The sequence below is a fragment of the Mauremys mutica genome, chromosome 5 (genome assembly GCF_020497125.1).
Source record: "Mauremys mutica isolate MM-2020 ecotype Southern chromosome 5, ASM2049712v1, whole genome shotgun sequence".
Taxonomy (NCBI): Eukaryota; Metazoa; Chordata; order Testudines; family Geoemydidae; genus Mauremys; species Mauremys mutica.
In genome coordinates this window covers 145,124,256-145,143,629 of record NC_059076.1, presented here as the reverse complement: position 1 = coordinate 145,143,629, position 19,374 = coordinate 145,124,256, and the positions used below count along the sequence as shown (strand labels likewise).

Here is a 19,374-nt window from a genome sequence, read left to right as displayed (position 1 = left end):
CTGGGCAACAAAATGGCAGATGAAATTCAATGTTGATTAATGCAAAGTAACGCACATTGGAAAACATAATCCCAACTATACTTATAACACGATGGGGTCTGAATTAGCTGTTTCCACTCAAGAGAGGGATCTTGGAGTCATTGTGGACAGTTCTCTGAAAACAACCACTCAATGTGCAGTGGCAGTCAAAAAAGCAAACAAAATGCTGGGAATCATTAAGAAATGGACAGATAATAAAACAGAAAATATCATATTGCCTCTGTATAAATCCATATTACGCCCATATCTCGAATACTGTGTGCAGATGTGGTTGCCCCATCTCAAAAAAGATATATTGGAATTGGAAAAGGTTCTGAAAAGTGATTAGGGATATGGAACGACTGCCATAATAGAAGAAATGAATAAGACTGGGACTTTTCAGCTTGGAAAAGAGACGACTAAGAGGGGGATATAAGAGATCTATAAAATCATGACCGGTGTGGAGAAAGTAGATAAGGAAGTGTTATTTACTCCTTCTCATAACAAAAGAACTAGGGGCCACCAAGTGAAATTAATAAGCAGCAATTTTAAAACAAGCAAAAGGAAGTGTTTCTTCACACAAAGCACAGTGAGTCTGTAGAACTTCTTGTCAGAGGATGTTGTGAAGGCCAAGACTATAACAGACTACAAAAAAGAACTAGATAAATTCATGGCCGATAGGTCCATCAATGGCTATTAGCCAGGCTGGGCAGGGATGGTGTCTTTAGCCTCTGTTTGCCAGAAGCTGGGAATGGGTGACAGGGGCTGGGCTAGATGGACCTTTGGTCTGACTCAGTCTGGCCATTCTATTCTTTTTACGTGTGGTTGTGCAGGTGTCAGCTCAACAAGGGCCTGCTCCGGAGGTTGTTTATCCCCTTTGGTATCAGTGCAATCCAGATGCCGTGTGGCAGCTGTTCTGGAATTGAACACATGAAAGATGCCCAGGAAGGGTCAGGAGACAGGCAGGGAGACGGGGCTGACAGAAGTGGAGGGTGTGGCCGTAGGCAGCTGCAGCTCCGCACCGAGCTCAGCTAGGCTCTCTGCAGCGACAAAGGAAAACACAAGGGGAATGTAGTCTGCGCTCAGTGACAGAGAAGCTCCTCCCAGAATCTGTTTCAGGAAAGGCTGAGAACTGTAAACTCAGTACATTAGTGAGAGGCAGCTTCACCCTTTGGTTAGCGTGACAGAAGCCACTTCTGCAATGTAAGGGGATTATCTGGGCATCTGAGCGTTGTCTGCTCGTTCCAGGAACCACACCCCATGGGGGAGCGGCACGAGCTAATGGCTGAAGCCCAGATCAGACAGAGAGGGGGTGCGGCAGGCTGAGACTTTCAGGGAGAGGAGAATCTGACAGTCTTGCGTCTCCAAGCAGCTGCCGTTCCCCTTGGGGAGACCAAATCCAGAGCACACCGAGCACACTTACTTCTGTCTACACATAGATCCTGGCTCAAATGCAGCTCTAGACTTTTCCCTTTAATGTGCAGGAGAGACACAGTCTTCGGGCTTTGCCCTGTGATTCGCCCATTGGCTGCCTTGCAGGGAGGAGCCCAGCATCCCGGGGATGGGTTATCAGACAGGGATGCTGTAGAAAGGCCCTTCTGAGCACACTGCTGCTGTCAGCCCCACTTTTCTCTTGCAAAGAATCATTTCCCCTCATTTCACTGCCTCGTTGAGTTCATATTTCATAAGTTGTTTCAGGTTCCTTTCCTCACTTAAAAATACTCCTTTGGGCCTGGACATCACAAGCCCTAAACGTCCCTCTCAAGAAATGCTTAGGCAGGGGGGAAATCCTGCTCCCAGATCTCTCTCACAGGACGCCTGCCTGGCACTAGAGTCACTCCTGATTTAGGGAGGGTCGCTTTTCACATTCGAGTTCAGGTCGGTTCTGACCTTATTTGGCCTCATTCTGCTGTTGCTGTTAACCACAGTCGGGGAACAGGAAGCTGAGCAGGTATTGGATTTGGGGGGTGGAGTTTCTTTGGTCAGTGGCATTTGAGCTGAAACTTTCCATGGATACGTTTCTTCTTCTCCTTCAAGGAAACCCTCCTGAGACATTGTTCCCTTGGTGGCACAGGGCACGGGGCATCGTCGTCACTGCTGTCCTTCTCCTCCTGGGTCTGGCCCTGGCCACGTCCCTCCTTGCTGTGACGCTTCTATGTAAGTTCAACTGCAGCTCCAAGCCCAACGTTTGCCAACTTCCATACAGGCCAGCTGGCTCGACTGGGGGGGGGGGGGGGGGAAAAAATTTCAGCAGAATATCGACCACGTTTCCACCCAAATAAATCTCCTGCTCCAGGGAGTTCGAATGGAGCTGTAAGATCTTGCCCTGCTGCTTTGATACTGGCACAAACTTTCTAAGTCTAACGATGGTCCAGCACTGGCACAGGTCACCGGGGGAGGCTGTGGAACTCCCATCACGGGAGGTTTTTAAGGACAGGTTAGACAACCACCTGTCAGGGATGGGCTGGGTGAACTTCATCCTGCCTGAGCATCACCTCAAGGACTTCAGATCACATGTGGCAGCCCCACATGCTCAACCTGCGCTCTGAGGGTCACGCTGGGTCCGTTCCTGACCACATATCACCAGCACGAGCCTCAGCCCCAGGCGTCCTCATGGCACCATTGAAATGCCCTACGGAGAGACCGGACGGCCCAGTGGTTCGGGCGCTTGTCTGGGGCTCAGACTGCTGGGTTTAATTCCCTGCTCTGCCAAAGAGTCCCTGCCCTGGAGCCGGCGAACAGCTGAAAGCAGGGAGCTGGAGTGGAGAGCTCTTGGAGGAGAGGGGAGACAAGCCCCTGTTCCTTAGGGGCAGTGAGTGGCAAAGACGACTGGTGCCTCCCCGTGCTGGGGGGCCACAATCTAAAGGGGAGGACACGTGACCGCCCCACGTGTCTCCTCTGCCCAGCGACCCCCGCGCCCAGCCCAGGGCCACCATGCACTCCCCGCCCAGCCAGAGTTACCCGCGGGGGGCTCTGTCCTTCTCCCGCTGCGCCTCCCCCCAGCACATTCGGCCGCTCTCCCTGGCAGCCGGGCCCGGGCGAGGAGCAGGAGGGAGCCACGTCTCATGCGGCTGAAGTCGGCTGCTCCAGGTCGCTGCTCTGTGCAGGGCAGCAGCTGCCTGAGAGCCTGGCTGGGGGCGCAGGGCCGGGATGCCCCCACCAGAGCCCTGCTGCTGGGGACAGCTGAATGAGCTGGAAATGTGCCGGGGGTCAGGGGACTCCAGCTTGCTCGACCCCTGTCTCTGGTAGCCTGGCCTTGATGGGGTAGCCCCCGCCACCTCCCCACCAGGCTCTCTCAGGCAGCCGCTGCGCTGCACAGAGCAGAGACCCTGAGCGGCCGACATGAGAAATGGCTGGTCCTGCCCCCTCCACTCCCTGCCCAGGCCCGGCTGTCGGGGAGGGGACCGAGCGTGCCAGGGGTCAGTGTCAGCGGGAGAAGGACACAGCCCCTCTTCCTCCTCCCCCACCCCCCGGCATGCCAAGCAGAAATCTGGGGGGGTGCTTCACCCTGCACACATCCCCATGCATCGCCTCTGGCAAGTGGGTTCTGGAGCGTTTGCTGGTTTGTTGTGTTCAGTTTGCAGAGGCTGGTACGGGCCGTGTGCTGAGAGATGCAGAGCCTGTGATCACATCACATCAGGCGAGGGGCTTCCCCGGTTAGGGGGCCTACAAAGGCAGCCAAGCCGTGGGAAAGAAGCCAGCAAACAACTGGGAACAGGGGAGTTCGCGTGCGGGATTGTAAGGAGAGTTTGGGGGAGGGACGGTGACGTTCTGTTTTTGTGTGATGTGGGGTTTTCTTTCTCCTTGGCAGGCGCTTTGGCCGGAAGGGTGTGACAGACACAGAGGCAGCAGTGGTAGTGACCCAAGCAATGGAAGAGACAGTGAAGATTTCCAGATGTGGAAGCTGCGGGATGTACATGTTCCTGGTGCAGGTACCTGAAAAGACCTTGTTTGTATAAAGTGCCACCTAAGAGAGCTGATGGAAGAGAAGAGCCGAGGTTTGGAGATGCAGGAAACTATGGTTGAGTTTTGAAGGGGATTCGAGCAGATTTAATATTTAATTTAATAATTGGAGATATACCAATCTCCTAGAACTGGAAGGGACCGTGAAAGGTCATGGAGTCCAGCCCCCTGCCTTCACTAGCAGGACCAATTTTTGCCCCAGATCCCTAAGTGACCTCCTCAAGGATTGAACTCACAACCCTGGGTTTAGCAGGCCAATGCTCAAACCACTGAGCTATCCCTTCCCAAATGATGGAGGGAAGGCGAGAGGAGGCTGAAGGGAAAACTCAGGACTGGCAGATCCAAGCTGGACTGGAGAACGCGGAGGGGAGACTGCTGGGTGAGTAAAGTGGCCAGTGGAAACGTGATGATGAGAACCGGGCAGAGGAAAAGACCAGCTAGTGAAGGAGAAGTAGAGCTCAGGAACAGGTTTGCTGAGTTGGAAAGTGAAGAAGGCTGCAGCAGGGAGTAGCAGAAGGTGGGAGGGCCAGGGAGAAGAGAAGAGCAGCTAGTCCTACAAGAAGAGGGGAAGAGTCAATGTACATACCCAGAGTTCGGAGCCCCGGGAGGACAGAGAGTGACTTGCAGTAGATCGCAAGGGAGAACAAAAAACAAGGGGACTTGCATTCAGAAGAAACAGGAGGAAGGCTGGAGAATGGCACCAACACCAGGAAGAGGCAGGTCTACGTGATGGTGACTCCTTACTAAGAAGAATGGACAGGCCTGGCACCCGAGCTGATCCGGGGAACAGAAGGGTGAGCTGTCTGCCGGGAGCTAAGTTATGGGATATGGACCTGAGGCTGAAGAGGATCCTAATGGGAGCAGGAAGGAATCCACTGATTGTCCTTCACATGGGAACAAATGATACTGCTAGATTCTTGCTGGAATGGATCAGGGGAGATGATGCCAGGCTGGGGAAGACACTTAAAGAAATGGAGACTCAGGTGATCTTCAATGGGATTCTACTTGTCCCTAGAGGAAGAGAAGGGAGGTGAGACAAGATGATGATGATCAATGCCCGGCTCAGGCAGTGGGGCTCTAAGGAGGTCTCTGGGCTGTTCGACCACTGGGAGACATTCACGGACATAGGACTGTTCTCATGGGACAGACTCCCCCTGAGTAGGGCAGGAAATAGATTCTGGGATGGAGGGTGGCACAGCTGATTAAAAGAGCTTTAAGGTTGGAATTCAGGGGAGACAGTTGAGAGATGCTCATGTAATCTCCACTTCTGATTCTAATACTGAGCAGGAGAAAATCAAGTAAGAGCAGACACAGCAAAGGAGAAAGGAACAGCAGAGGGAAGGAGAATGGACATCAAGAGGAAAGACAGTTCCCAAACCAATGATGCTAACAACCAAGTAGTAGGTGATACTGGCAGTAGCATGACTGTGCCTAACCACGTGAGGAGCCCTGGCGAAGCCAAGCGGAAACAACTAAGGTGTCTATGCACCAATGCAAGAAACCTGGGGGACAAAATGGAGGAACTAGATCTACTGGTGCAGGTAAATGAAACCAGATGTTATGGGGATAACAGAAGCACAGTGGAATAGTAGCCAGGACTGGAGTACAGACAATGGAGAGTATGTGCTGTTCAGGAAAGACAGAAATGAAGGTGAAGGTGGTGCAGTAGCGTTGTATATTGATGAGGAGATAGACTGACTGTAAAGAAATTAGAAGTGCTGGAATGGATAAATGAGAGACTGTTTGGGTCAAAATCACTTTGGGGAAGAAAGCTACCTGTCCCCTCCACTCCCTGCCCGGGCCCGGCTGCCAGGGATGGGGCCGAGCGTGCTGGGGTTCAGTGTCAGCGGGAGAAGGACACAGCCCCTCTTCCTCCCATCCCCCCACCCCCCGGCATGCCAAGCAGAAATCTGGGGGGGTGCTTCACCCTGCACACCCCCTATGTGTCGCCTCTGGCGAGTGGGTTCTGGAGAGTTTGCTGGTTTGCGGTGTTCATACGCATTTAATAGAAATTTCCAGAGGCAGGTGTAAATATGCAGGCAAGAATCAGTCTGGAGATAACGAGGTTGTTAGTTCAACCAGGGAGGGTGAGGTCCTCTTCCAGCAGTTGAGGTGAGAACACCAAGGGAGCAGAAACTGCTTTTGTAGTTGACTAGCCATTCACAGTCTTTGTTTAATCCTGAGCTGATGGTGTCAAATTTGCAGATGAACTGAAGCTCAGCAGTTTCTCTTTGAAGTCTGGTCCTGAAGTTTTTTTGCTGCAGGATGGCCACCTTTAGATCTGCTATTGTGTGGCCAGGGAGGTTGAAGTGTCTCCTACAGGTTTTTGTATATTGCCATTCCTAATATCTGACTTGTGTCCATTTATCCTTTTCCATAGGGACTGTCCAGTTTGGCCGATGTACATAGCAGAGGGGCATTGCTGGCATATGATGGCGTATATTACATTGGTGGACGTGCAGGTGAATGAACCGGCGATGTTGTGGCTGATCTGGTTAGGTCCTGTGATGGTGTTGCTGGTGTAGATATGTGGGCAGAGTTGGCATTGAGGTTTGTTGCATGGATTGGTTCCTGAGTTAGAGTTACTATGGTGCGGTGTGTAGTTGCTGGTGAGAATATGCTTCAGGTTGGGGGTTGTCTGTGGGCGAGGACTGGCCTGCCACCTAAGGTCTGTGAAAGTGTGGGATCATTGTCCAGGATGGGTTGTAGATCCCTGATGATGCGTTGGAGGGGTTTTAGCTGGGGACTATATGTGGTGGCCACTGGAGTTCTGTTGGTTTCTTTCTTGGGCTTGTCTTGCAGTAGGAGGCTTCTGAGTGCACGTCTGGCTCTGTTGATTTGTTTCCTTATTTCCTCGTGCGGGTATCATAGTTTTGAGAACGCTTGGTGAAGATCTTGTAGGTGTTGGTCTCTGTCTGAGGGGTTGGAGCAGGTACGGTTGTGCCTCAGCGCTTGGCTGTAGACCAGGGGTCGGCAACCCACGGCACACATGCCGAACACGGCACACAAGCCGATTTTGAGTGGCACGCAACTGCCTGCCATGGTCCCGGCCCCCCGCCCCACTCAGCCCCCCCGCCCACCGCTCTCCCCTGCGGGGGCAGGAGGAAGAAGATTGGTTATGCAGCAGCCAAGCTTCCCCCTCCCCCGCTTCTTCCCCCAGCGTGGTGCTTTCCTGCCCCCCCCCGTCCCCGCACCGATCAGCTGATGGCCCTGGCGAGGGGGAGGGGGAAGAGCGGCAGCGTGTACACAGCTCCGTAGGGACGCAGCCTGGGGGAAGGGGGTGGAACAGGGCACATCCCTTCCAGCCCCCGGCCGTGAGCCACTCAGGACAGGGGGCTGGGAGCACCCCCACGAGCCGAGCCTGTAGAATTTGTTATTGGAGAGTTGTCTGGCAGCCTCCTTCTAGTAGACTCCTGAGGGTCACAATGACAGTCTGGACCTATACATAGAATGCTTCCGCCGACACGCACAGGCAGAAATAATGGAAAAGCAACATTGCTTGCCTCATAACCTAAGTCGTGCAGAACGCAGTGCCATCCACAGCCTCAGAAATAAAACTGACATTATAATCAAAGAGGCTGATAACGGAGGTGCTGTTGTCATCATGAACAGGTCTGACTACCAGAAGTCAAGAAAATCATTATTTATTGGGTGATTGTGAAACAATAACTCCACGATCCAAGGATTTTATTCAGTGACAGCTCTGGAAACATACAAATTACAGAGCCAGCCACACTGAGCGGCATAAGGGCAGCTGTTGCTGCCACAGCCAGAAATATCACAGAAAGACAAAGCATCCCTGCGATGCACATCCCATGCGGCCCCCTCCAGTGCCCAGGGCTCCTCATCAGCAGGTGGAGGGGAAATATTCTAGCTTGGAAATTAAGGCAGATTTCTGAGCTGCTGGGTCCTGCAAGTCACATCCCAGCTGGTCCATGGGTCCGCTTACAAATCCACCTAGTAGGCAGAGCGCAGTTGGCATCATTCCACAGATTCAGCTTCCTTGTGTAGATCTCAGCACAGTCTTCTCTGCCTCGAATCCCATGATCCCAATTGTTTGGCTCATTCTCCCCCCAGAACCTACGGATCAGAGTGTTAATGTCTCAGGGGAGAACCACAGCCAATTCCTGAGCTCAGTTCTGTTCTGTGGACTCTGTTGTTGCAGGGGACCAAGACACCCAGCAATGACGCGGTGAAGCGATGCACCCCGGCCACCCCTCAGAGTTCTCCACAGCTCTTGTGGCCATGGTAACGAAGGGCTTCTGACGGCCGGGGGTAGCAACTGCCCTGCGCCTGACAGGCCAGCAAAGAGCCAAAGTCAGTGTGTGGCTCCAAACGCTGAGCAGCAGCAACTCGGATCTCAGTGCCCAGAACCAGAGCAGGTGGCACAGCACGTCCCAGGCACCCCCGGGATGGGAACGCAGGAACGGGAAGAGAGGGCAGCGGGGGTCAGTCATTAACTTCTCCCTGGCCCTGCTTATGGGCCTCGCCCACAGCCCCCTGAGGTCACTGCACCGACTGCAGCTGGCTCCGGCCATGCCCCCGGCCCCACAGCCTCCCCGTGCCCAGCCTGACCGAGGGGAGAGCGCAGCGCAATCCCAAGGAGAGCGGGAACCTGCCGCTCACGCCAGACTCCCCTGGCTGCACTGAGTCGACTTGGGGCCAGACCCTCAGCTGGTGTAAATCCCTGTGGTTCATTCAAGTCAATGCCGAGTTACCCAGGGGAGGCTCTGGCCCTGGGTCTCAGTGGGCACTGAACACACACTCCGTGTTGAGGCTCCTGCTCTAAGCAAAGGGGCATTAGCAGAAATTCCTGAGAGGATTCACTGATGTCATGGCAGCGCCCGCGGGCCTCCCTCAGGATCGGTCCCGCTGTGCCGGGTGCTGCATAGACACCAGGGGCCGCACAGACGCTGCCCGAAAGAGCTTGTGACCAAACGTGTAATAAATAATCACGTCTCTCAAGCTTTACTCACCCCCTGCTTGCGTCTGCTCTGTATTCTGTGCCATCCGCCCAGCGCCAGCTGCCTTCTGTCTCCCGGTCGGTGAGTCCAATCCAGTGATCTTGTCCCTTGGTCTCATTGGAGAGAAACTCCTGCACAACACAGTTTGCAGCATGTGCAGGTCACCCAAGAGAGGCTGCAGGATGCAGCCGCAGCTGCCTGGGCTGAACAGATTTTGGGGGAGAGGAAAGGGCATCTGGTGGTGTGAGCAGGGCACTGGGCAGCGGGAGACGCGGTGTCCTGCCCCCAACGCTGACAGTGACTAGCTGGGAGGCCCCGAGGGAGCCCTGGAGCAGCTCTGTGTCTGTGTCTGCATCTGTATCTGCCTGGGGCTAACAGCAGGGACCTGTCTCAGAACACTCCCCCCACGGCCCCCTCAGAGCTGGGCTGCGGCAGGTACTGACGGGCACCTCAGAGTTCACACCAGCCCCCTGCCCTTGCAGGAGGCAAAGCTCGGAGCAGAGAACTGGGTGCAAAGTCTGGCCCTGCCGGAGGGTGGGATTTTCCTCCTCCGAACGTGCCACAGGGGCCTGGGGTGAGGGCTGCAGTGGGCACGTGGGGAGAGAGGATTCTCTGAGAGGTGCATGGCCCCTTGCACACAAGCCTTCCAGATACAGGCTTCTAGATTGTCCAGCAGGAGCTCAGGCCTGGGGAGAGGGATCAAAGCAGGTCCTCACTGGGAAAGGTCATTGGGTTTGCAGGAAATGCTACATGGGAACTAGGGAAAATCAGAAATGAGCCTGACCCCAAATCCCCCTCCCCCGGCACCCCAGACTCTGGGAAGTCCACTCCTGACTCTGTTCCTCTGCCGCATCTCTGCTTTTAAACTGATGAGTGAAACCCTTGAGTCAGGTACCAAGGCTTCGCATCCCTTGTGGGATAATTTGCCACAAGACACATCACAGATTTGCAACCTCAGCTGCCACCTTCCACCTCTTTCTGGTATGAAACAAGGCACTGACCCATTATCCAAGCCCCTAGGAGCTTCCTGTGCTCACCTGTTCTGCCTGGGAGGAGACAGAGGTCAGGTGCGAGTCCTGAGACACACAGAACTGCTCGGCCTCGTCCCATGACTTCATTTCGTGTGAAAAGTAATAGAGGTTCCCACCGTAAAACCTCCAGCCCCTGAAGAGCTTTCTCAGCACGTCACCTAGGAGCAGAGACTGAGGTGAGACGCCCGGGCTAACGTCACAGGGACACACGCAGGGAGCCCAGATATTCTAGTGCTGCATTTCCCTTGCCCTTCAGCTGCCCCAAGGCCAGGGAACTTCTGAGTGGGTGCTCCCATTAGGCTAACGAGGCCTAGGGTGTAATTTAACGCCACACCGATCACCACGGTGTAGGCCCAGGTGCAGCCACCGGTGATTTTCAATGGAAGAGAACTCGGGACTGGAGAAAGTCGCTGCGTTGTCAGCCTGGGAGCCTGAAATCCTCCGTTCATCCTCAGCACCAGCAGAAATGGCACCAGCCAGCACTGCAGCTAGTACTTACTGTAGCGACCTTGCACTGCTGCTCGCGCTGCACTGACATTGTCCAGCCGGATCTGGATTTCTGCATACGATGCACTGACGTTACCCAGCTGGGCTTTCAGCTTCTGGACTCCTGCCTGCGCTTCATCCAATAGCTGCAGACCTAGAAGAAAGTCACCGCGACGTCAGTGGAGATGCAGAACACTTGATTATTAGCAAGTGCAGTAGAGCAGCACCTGCAGGCCCCTGTGTGCCAGGCGCTGTACGGACAGGAGGGGACAGTCCCTGCTCTCAACAGCTCACAGTCAAAATAGACGCGAGGTGGGAGAAATAAAGGATGATTTTCCTGCTGGGGAACTGAGGTGCAGGGAGAGGTGCCCAAGATCACACAGGAAGTTTGCAGCAGAGCTGGGAATTGACCCCAGCTCTCCTGAATTCTAGCCCTGTCCCCGCAATCTCCCCAGCCACCTCCTCTCAATCACTCCCCCCTTGTGAGCTGTGAGTGGGTCCCCTGCAGCATGGGGCAGAGCTGGGGCTGCAAGAACATCCATGGCCCCGAGCCCTGGCCCGGGGCTCCAGGCCGGGATTTTGAACAGCCCAGCGTTCAGGCGAGTTCTGTGCCAGGGTTTAGTTTAGTCCCATTTTCTGACTGGACGCTGAATAACCTGATCCATGGACGGGTTTGTATGTGCAGCCCTGTGCCCGACAGACAGACAGTTGTGAGACGTGGCCACAAGGGGGCGCTCTGCCTCCAGCAATGGGACTGTGGCAGGTACCCAAATTGTTGGAGCTGCACAGGGAGGGCTCAGGGACTGGGGGGCAAATGGAGACCCACGAGTGCAGCTCCACTGACGTCCTGCTTACACCAGGGTCTGAATTCGGCCCTGTGTGTCTCATGAGCTGCATCTGTCTTTCCCGCCAATGCAACCCTGACAATACAGGGGCCAAGGTGAAAACTATGGAGCGAAGGGAGCAACAGTGAAAGGACGGAAGATGGTGACCACGAGGCATCCTGCGCAGGAGCATGGGGCAGATGCAGCCAGCCTGCCACTGCCAGGAAGGGAGCTAGGAGGGAGCCTGGAGCAGCCACCCGTCCCTGGGAACAGAGCCTCCGCTGGCAGAGGATGGTGCAGAGCAGCAGCTCGTTAGATGGGGGACGGGACCAACTGGCAGGGAAGTCTATGGAGGGGAGCAGGAGGATGCCAGGCACCCACCATCCCTGTAGGCCGGAGAGTGCTCAGCTTCCAGGCCAAGGGAAGGCAACTGACCCTGATGCCTAAGACCCTCGTCCTGCGACTTACTGTCCGATCCCTTTGCTGACGCGTCCGAGACGTCGTCAGGCTGCAGAGAGACTTGGAGCTTCTGCACCGCTTCTTCAACCGCTTGCAGCTTGCTCTGTGCCCGGAGATCTAGAAATCACACGTCTGCAGGTCAGCGACCGAACCAAACTGCAGCTGGAGACCAGCCACGCGCAGAGAAGGAACATGCTCCGAGCGCGAGGCTGTTCTCTACGACGTCTTTTATTTTAATCTTGGACAGCTTCCCTCCCGAGGAGGGACACCGGCACAGCCAAGGCCCCATTCAGGGCTCTGTCCTGGTGTATGTCACAGAGCAGTGACCTGGAGCGGCCGGCTTCAGCCGCATGAGACCCGGCTCCCTCCTGCTCATCGCCCGGGCCCAGCTGCCAGGGAGACTGGCCAAATGTGCTGGGGGGAGGCGCGGCGGGAGAAGGACAGAGCCCCCCGCAGGTAACTCTGGCAGGGCAGGGAGTGCATGGTGGCCCTGGGCTGGGCACGGGGGTCGCTGGGCAGAGGAGACACGTGGGGCAGTCACGTGTCCTCCCCTTTAGATTGTGGCCCTTCAGCACGGGGAGGCACCAGTCATCTTTGCCACTCACTGCCCCTAAGGAACAGGGGCTTGTCTCCGCTCTCCTCCAAGAGCTCTCCACTCCAGCTCCCTGCTTTCAGCTGTTCGCTGGCTCCAGGACAGGGACTCTTTGGCAGAGCAGGGAATTAAACCCAGCAGTCTGAGCCCCAGACAAGTGTCCGAACCACTGGGCCGTCCGCTCTCTCCGTAGGGCATTTCAATGGTGCCATGAGGATGCCTGGGGCTGAGGCTCGCGCTGGTGATATGTGGTCAGGAACGGACCCAGCGTGACCCTCAGGGCGCAGGTTGAGCATGTGGGGCTGCCACATGTGATCTGAAGTCCTGAGGTGATGCTCAGGCAGGATGAAGTTCACCCAGCCCATCCCTGACAGGTGGTTGTCTAACCTGTCCTTAAAAACCTCCCGTGATGGGGGTTCCACAGCCTCCCCAGGTGACCTGTGCCAGTGCTGGACCATCATTAGACTTAGAAAGTTTGTGCCAGTATCAAACCAGCAGGGTAAGATCTTACAGCTCCATTCGAACTTCCTGGACCAGGAGATTTATTTGGAGGGACAGACTGGAAACGTGGTCGATATTCTGCTGAAATATGTTCCCCCCCCCCAAGTCGAGCCAGCTGGCCTGTATGGAAGTTGGCAAACGTTGGGCTTGGAGCTGCAGTTGAACTTACATAGAAGCGTCACAGCAAGGAGGGACGTGGCCAGGGCCAGACCCAGGAGGAGAAGGACAGCAGTGACGATGCCCCGCGCCCTGTGCCGCCAAGGAACTGATGTCTGGGGAGGGTTTCCTTGAAGGAGAAGAAGAAACGTATCCATGGAAAGTTACAGCTCAACAGCCACTGACTGAGGACACTCTACCCCTTAAATCCAATACCTGCTCAGCCTCCTAGTCCCCGACTGTGGTTAACGGCAACAGCGGAAAGAGGCCAAATAAGGTCAGAACCGACCTGAACTCGAATGTGAAAAGCGACCCTCCCTAAATCAGGAGTGACTCTAGTGCCAGGCAGGCGTCCTGTGAGAGAGATCTCGGAGCAGGATTTCCCCCCTGCCTAAGCATTTCTTGAGAGGGAAGTTTAAGGCTTATGAAGTCCAGGCCCAAAGGAGTATTTCTAAGTGAGAAAAGGAACCTGAAACAACTTATGAAATATGAACTCAACGAGGCAGTGAAATGAGGGGGAAATGATTCTGTGCAGGAGAAAAGTGGGGCTGACAGCAGCAGTGTGCTCAGAAGGGCCTTTCTAAAGCATCCCTGTCTGATAACCCATCCCCAGGATGCTAGGCTCCCCCCTGCAAGGCAGCCAAGGGGCGAATCACAGGGCAAAGCCAGAAGACTGTGTCTCCCCTGCACATTAAAGGGAGAAGACTAGAGCTGCATTCGAGCCAGGATCTAAGTGTGGACAGAAGTAAGTGTGCTCGGTGTGCTCTGGATTTGGTCTCCCCAAGGTGAACGGCAGCTGCTTGGAGACGCAAGACTGTCAGATTCTCCTCTACCTGAAAGTCTCAGCCTGCCGCACCCCCTCCCTGTCTGATCTGGGCCTCAGCCATTAGCTCGCACCGCTCCCCCATGGGGTATGGTTCCTGCAACCAGCAGACAACACTCAGATGCCCAGATAATCCCCTTACATTGCAGAAGTGGCTTCTGTCACGCTAACCAAAGGGTGAAGCTGCTTCTCACTAATGTACTGAGTTTACAGTTCTCAGCCTTTCCTGAAACAGATTCTGGGAGGAGCTTCTCTGTCACTGAGCGCACACTACATTTTTCCTTATGTTTTCATAGAATCACAGAATATCAGGGTTGGAAGGGACCTCAGGAGGTATCTAGTCCAACCCCCTGCTCAAAGCAGGGCCAATCCCCAACTAAATCATCCCAGCCAGGGCTTTGTCAAGCCGGGCCTTAAAAACCTCTAAGGAAGGAGATTCCACCACCTCCCTAGGTAACCCATTCCAGTGCTGCACCACCCTACTAGTGAAATAGGGTTTCCTAATATCCAACCTAAACCTCCTCCACTGCAACTTGAGACCATTGCTCCTTGTTCTGCCATCTGCCACCACTGAGAACATTCTAGGTCCACCTGTGATGAAGGGGAACTGCAAAAAACGGTTGCCCCAAAAGCAGAACTACGCGGCCTCAAAAAAAAAAGCCCAGCCATGGTGCAGGCCCTTAGAAAGCTGCAGCACAACTCCCCTGCACCCTTCCCAGGTCAATAGTCCCCTCTCAGCATTCACAGAACGCAGCAAGAACATTCCCACTTCCTCACACCTGCCTGGGCAGACTCGCGTGGGAAGCGCACAAAGGGGCATATGCTACATGCTCCCAGAAGAGACCCAGGAGGTGAAGGCATGTGAGCTTCTTGCCCTGCAGACAGTCTGCTCCATGGGAGAGGAGGCTCCCCAAAGTCCTGCCTGGCTTTGTGGGGAGCAGTTCCAGAGCATCGCCCTGGATTCCATAACACCGTTCTCTTTGGAACCCCCTTTCAGGGAGTTGAAAGCAGCTATCAAATCCCCCCTCACTCTTCTCTTCTGCAGACTAAACAATCCCAGCTCCCTCAGCGTCTCCTCATAAGTCATGTGCTCCAGCCCCCTAGTCATTTTTGTTGCCCTCCGAGGGACTCTTTCCAATATTTCCACATCCTTCTTGTAGTGTGGGGCCCAAAACTGGACACAGTGCTCCAGATGAGGCCTCACCAATGCCGAATAGAGGGGAATGACCATGTCCCTCGATCTGCTGGCAATGCCCCTACTTATAAAGCCCAAAATGCCGTTAGCCTTCCTGGCAACCAGGGCACACTGCTGACTCATATCCAGCTTTTCCTTTGTCGCTGCAGAGAGCCTAGCTGAGCTCGGTGCGTAGCTGCAGCTGCCCACTGAACCTCACATCCTCACCCGCACCCTCCACTTCCGTCAGCCCCGTCTCCCTGCCTGTCTCCTGACCCTTCCTGGGTGTCTTTCATGTGTTCAATTCCAGAACAGCTGCCACACGGCATCTGGATTGCACTGAAACCAAAGGGGATAAACAACCCCCGGAGCAGGACCTTGTCCAGCTGACACCTGCACAACGAAACATAAAAACATAAGAACGGCCAGACTGGGTCAGACCAAAGGACCATCTAGCCCAGGATCCTGACTGCTGACAGTGGCCAGTGCCAGGTGCCCCAGAGGGAATGAACAGAACAGGGAATCCGTCCCCAGTTGCCCATTCCCTTCTTCAGGCAAAGAGGCTAGGGACACCATCCCTGCCCATCCTGGCTAATAGCCAATGATGGGCCATGAACTTATCTAGGAACTCTGTTATGGTTCTGGCCTTCACAATATCCCCTGGCAAGGAGTTCCACAGGATAACGGTGCATTTTGTGAAGAAATACTTCCTTTTGTTTGTTTTGTTTGTTTGTCTTAAACCTTCACTTCGTGACCCCTAGTTCTTGTGTTATGAGAAGGAGTAAATAACACTTCCTTATTTACTTTCTCCACCCCAGTCATGATTTTATAGATCTCAGTCAGATCTCCCCTTAGTCTTCTCTTTTCCAAGCTGAAAAGTCTCAGTTTTATTAATCTCTCCTCATATGGCAGCCGTTCCATACCCCTAATCCCTTTTCTGAACCTTTTCCAATTCCAATATATCTGTTTTGAGATGGGGCAACCACATCTGCACGCAGTATTCAAGATGTGGGTGTACCATGGATTTATATAGAGGCAATAGGATATTTTCTGTCCCTTTCTTAATGATCCCGAACATTCTGTTCGCTTTTTTGAAGCCGCTGCACATTGAGTGGATGTTTTCAGAGAACTGTCCACAATGACTCCAAGATCCCTCTCTTGAGTGGAAACAGCTAATTTAGACACCATCGTGTTATAAGTACAGTTGGGATTATGTTTTCCAACGTGCGTTACTTTGCATTAATCAACATTCAATTTCATTTGCCATTTCGTTGCCCAGTCACCCAGCCAAAGCCCTGAGAGGGGCCCCTTGTGCTGGGAGCTTTAGAAAAACAGCCTGGTCCTTATCTCAGCACTTCCAGCTCCATTTGCTCCTTGTCCTTGGAGGAACAGGTTCCCTCCCCATCCCCGAGCCCTGGGGAAAACCCTTCTCTGCTAACACAGCTACATCTCCCTGCCCCTGCTCACGGTCACACGCGTGTGCTCGGGCAGGGAAGGGGCAGAGGGTAAGGAAAGGAGGTGTCACTGTGAAATGGGGGGAGGAGAGGGAGCTGGTCCCCAGAGATGGGGGCTGTGAGGATTCGACCCTGGTGATCTCCTCCTGGGAGAGGCTGACGGTGGCAGTGAGCTGGGGAGGGGGAGCCTGGCTGGCTTTTATGGCCAGCCCATGGCACTGCGCTGCCCGGCAGGAGGCTGGGATGCTGGGCAGGGACTCCCATCTCTCCCCTGTGCCCTTCTCCCGCTGGGGACTGGCAGGGGAGAGAACGCACTGGGAAGCACTGACCGAGCACCCTCGCCCACTGCCCGTGGTGCTGTCTGGCCAGCACAAGGCTGAGCTCTGGGGACCTGGTCAGTGGAGCAAGCGATCGCTGCCCAGGACGCTCTGCAGAGACCACAAAGCCAAGGAGAGGCCAGCAGGAGTCCAGGGTCCGGTGCAGCCTCTTGTGCTTACCTTTGGGCTGGGGAGCAGCTTCCGTCATCGGCATGTTCTCATAGATATTGTCCCTGGCCATTGTCCTGCCTTCGCGCTGAGCCGAGCCCCGGATCACTGGCCTGTGGGTCCTTTCAGCAGCCTGCTGGGTTAGAGCCTCCCTCTGACAGCAGCCTTGGTCCAGAAATAGAAATGGGAAGTGATGCCTGGTGGTTGGATGAGGAAAGGAGGGGTAGTGGGAGGTCTGGAGATAAGAGATGGTTGGATGGGAGAGGGAGGCGGAGGGGGAGGGCATGGAGGGGAGAGATGGGTGGATGAGGGAAGGAGGCGTGAGGGAAGCGGATGACAGCGCTCTGTCGGCAGTGCCTGGCCATAGGTGCTGGATCTAGGGGGGCTGCCGCACCGCCTGGCTGGAGGCAGTTTCCATCACATGCAGGGTTACAGTTCGGTTCAGTGGCTCTCAGCACCCCACTATTCACATTGTTCCAGCCCCCTGGGCCCAGCCTTTCATGGCCCCCTCTTGCGGGTGGGGCTCTGGTGAGAGCGTAAAGGCATCATCCCCGTGCGCGGCGCGTGCGATTGGCTGTCGGAGGTCGTGCAGCGGAGGGGTTGGGCCTGGGGAAGCCTGGGCCCTCTCCCCTCCTGGGATACCCCCAGCTCTGCCCAAGCCATGGCATCCTGCTCTGTGTCCTGGCCCACTTGTGTTGTGGGGCCTCTAGCATCATCCCGCTGAAGCACGGTGAGGGGCAGGCTGGGGGCAGTGTGGGGCCAGGCCTGTGTCCTGCTCCTTGCCTCCGGACCACGTCCCCTCCCCCCCCGACCTTGGCGCCCAGGTCAGTCACCCACATCGCCCGCCCCGAAGGCCGGCCCTATCCTATGGGCATCCACAACTGTCCAAATCTGCATCTTTTTCCTATGTGTGACCATCCACGGGTGGGAGTTCTGCTGTCCAAAGAGACAGACCCTGCTCACTGCTCCGGCGGTAACATGGGATGAGAGGGGGCACGTGTGGAATCAAAGGTTAGCGTGTTACACAAGCATCCTGGTGAGTACGAGCAGCACTGGTACAAGCAGCCAAGTGAGCACATGCCCAGCGATACACAAACGTTGGTGGCTGAACGCCGACATGACTTTGTAGCGTAGACACGGCCTCGGTCGCCATCTCTGGGGCCGTACAGGAGGTTTCCAGGAAGGACAAGCAGCCTTGCTGGCTTTTTCCTCTCCACTGATCACTCCCAGTTTGTTGAGTTTTGCTGGGAAACTTCCCCAGCCAGGCTGAGTTCGCCCTCCAGCTCCCTAGGTGAGACCAGTCCCCACATGCTCAGCTCTGCTCTGGCTGCTAGTCCAGGGCTGCTGCCTGCTGGGGGTGTGTCTGGACGCTGGGCTAGGAGACGACAGTTTGGATGTTAGTGTAGTTGTGTAACCTGCACCTTGAGCCCTGCACCCCTTTGTGGGGAGGGGAAATCCTGGGACCGATGCAGCCTGACTCCTGCCTGAGGAGGATCCCAGCCAGCAGAGACCAGCCCCTCTGCAGTGACCGAGGGGTCCAGAGTGAGCTCTGACCCTGAGGATCATTCATGGAGTTTGTGAGGGCACCAGGGAATTTGTTTTGGGGACACCCTACTCCCTGAACTGTGTCCTCAAGCCAGGGAGTGATGGTTTGGGGATTTTATAACCTGCTGTTTATTAAACCTGTGGAAGGACTTACCACCTCCTCCCACTTGTGAGTCCTTTGGGTTGTACTGAACCCAGTCAGCCACACGGCTAAACCACTGCAGAGACGATCTTGTGGTCATACGTCATCAAAGGCCCCAACAAAGTACGGTACCGACGGGACAGTGATCTTACATTTCATACATCAGGTCCCGTGACTGGGGAAAGTCACGGGTATTAGCAGTGTTTTACCCTGTTATGGTATGTTTGTCTCCTGTTTAATACAATTACTGTGTTGAATGCATTGTATGTGTTTGTGTTATTTCTTGGGAGTCTCCCAACGATCTGGCAAGTAAGTGGGTCTTCCCCTGTGGTAAGAATTTTCCGCCCAAGCTGCCCTGGTGACCCTGCCAGGAAGGAGCGAGGCGGCTGAGGCACCGCCAAATAAATTCCTAGGGAAAACTAGAGAAGATTCACCCTGCTGCGGGGGTGGCAGGATCCAGAAGAACCCAGACCTGTCCATCAACTCCTGTAAGCCAACTGGCATTAAAGAAGGTGACCAGGTGGAGCGGGGGCGCTACATGGGAATTGCTGCTGGCCGGACGGGGCTTTGGGCTGGTGTTTGCTGAGGAGATTCTGAGGTGCTGGGTGGGGACGGAGAGGCCGCCATTCTCCTCAGGCCCCGGAGAGTCCAGAGGGGGGACACATACATTTGGTGCCCCCCCCCACACACACAGAGACTGGGGCATGATCAGTGTGAGGTCAGAGGGGAATGCTCGGAAGGTGTGCCCCAAACACCA

At 55.0% G+C, this 19,374-nt stretch overlaps 1 protein-coding gene and 1 long non-coding RNA gene across 3 annotated transcripts in view; one reads left to right on the top strand and one right to left on the bottom strand.

The window, feature by feature from the left end:
• LOC123371059 overlaps positions 1–19,374 on the top strand; it is a 136,145-nt gene that overhangs the window by 98,278 nt on the left and 18,493 nt on the right. The window lies entirely within an intron of this gene.
• LOC123371055 (C-type lectin domain family 4 member F-like) overlaps positions 7,610–19,374 on the bottom strand; it is a 52,276-nt gene continuing 40,511 nt past the window's right edge. Inside the window, exons 1-6 of one of the 2 annotated variants that reach the window (XM_045018199.1) lie at positions 16,943–17,090; positions 13,008–13,124; positions 10,476–10,616; positions 9,983–10,134; positions 8,958–9,076; positions 7,610–8,061 (exon numbers count right to left, since the gene is read on the bottom strand). In XM_045018199.1, coding sequence (XP_044874134.1) covers positions 7,899–8,061; positions 8,958–9,076; positions 9,983–10,134; positions 10,476–10,616; positions 13,008–13,124; positions 16,943–17,003 — 753 coding nt within the window. In that variant the 5' untranslated portion in view covers positions 17,004–17,090 and the 3' untranslated portion in view covers positions 7,610–7,898. Of the gene's footprint in view, positions 8,062–8,957; positions 9,077–9,982; positions 10,135–10,475; positions 10,617–11,754; positions 11,863–13,007; positions 13,125–16,942; positions 17,091–19,374 lie in introns of those variants that run through there. The other variant, XM_045018197.1, reaches the window with a different exon arrangement.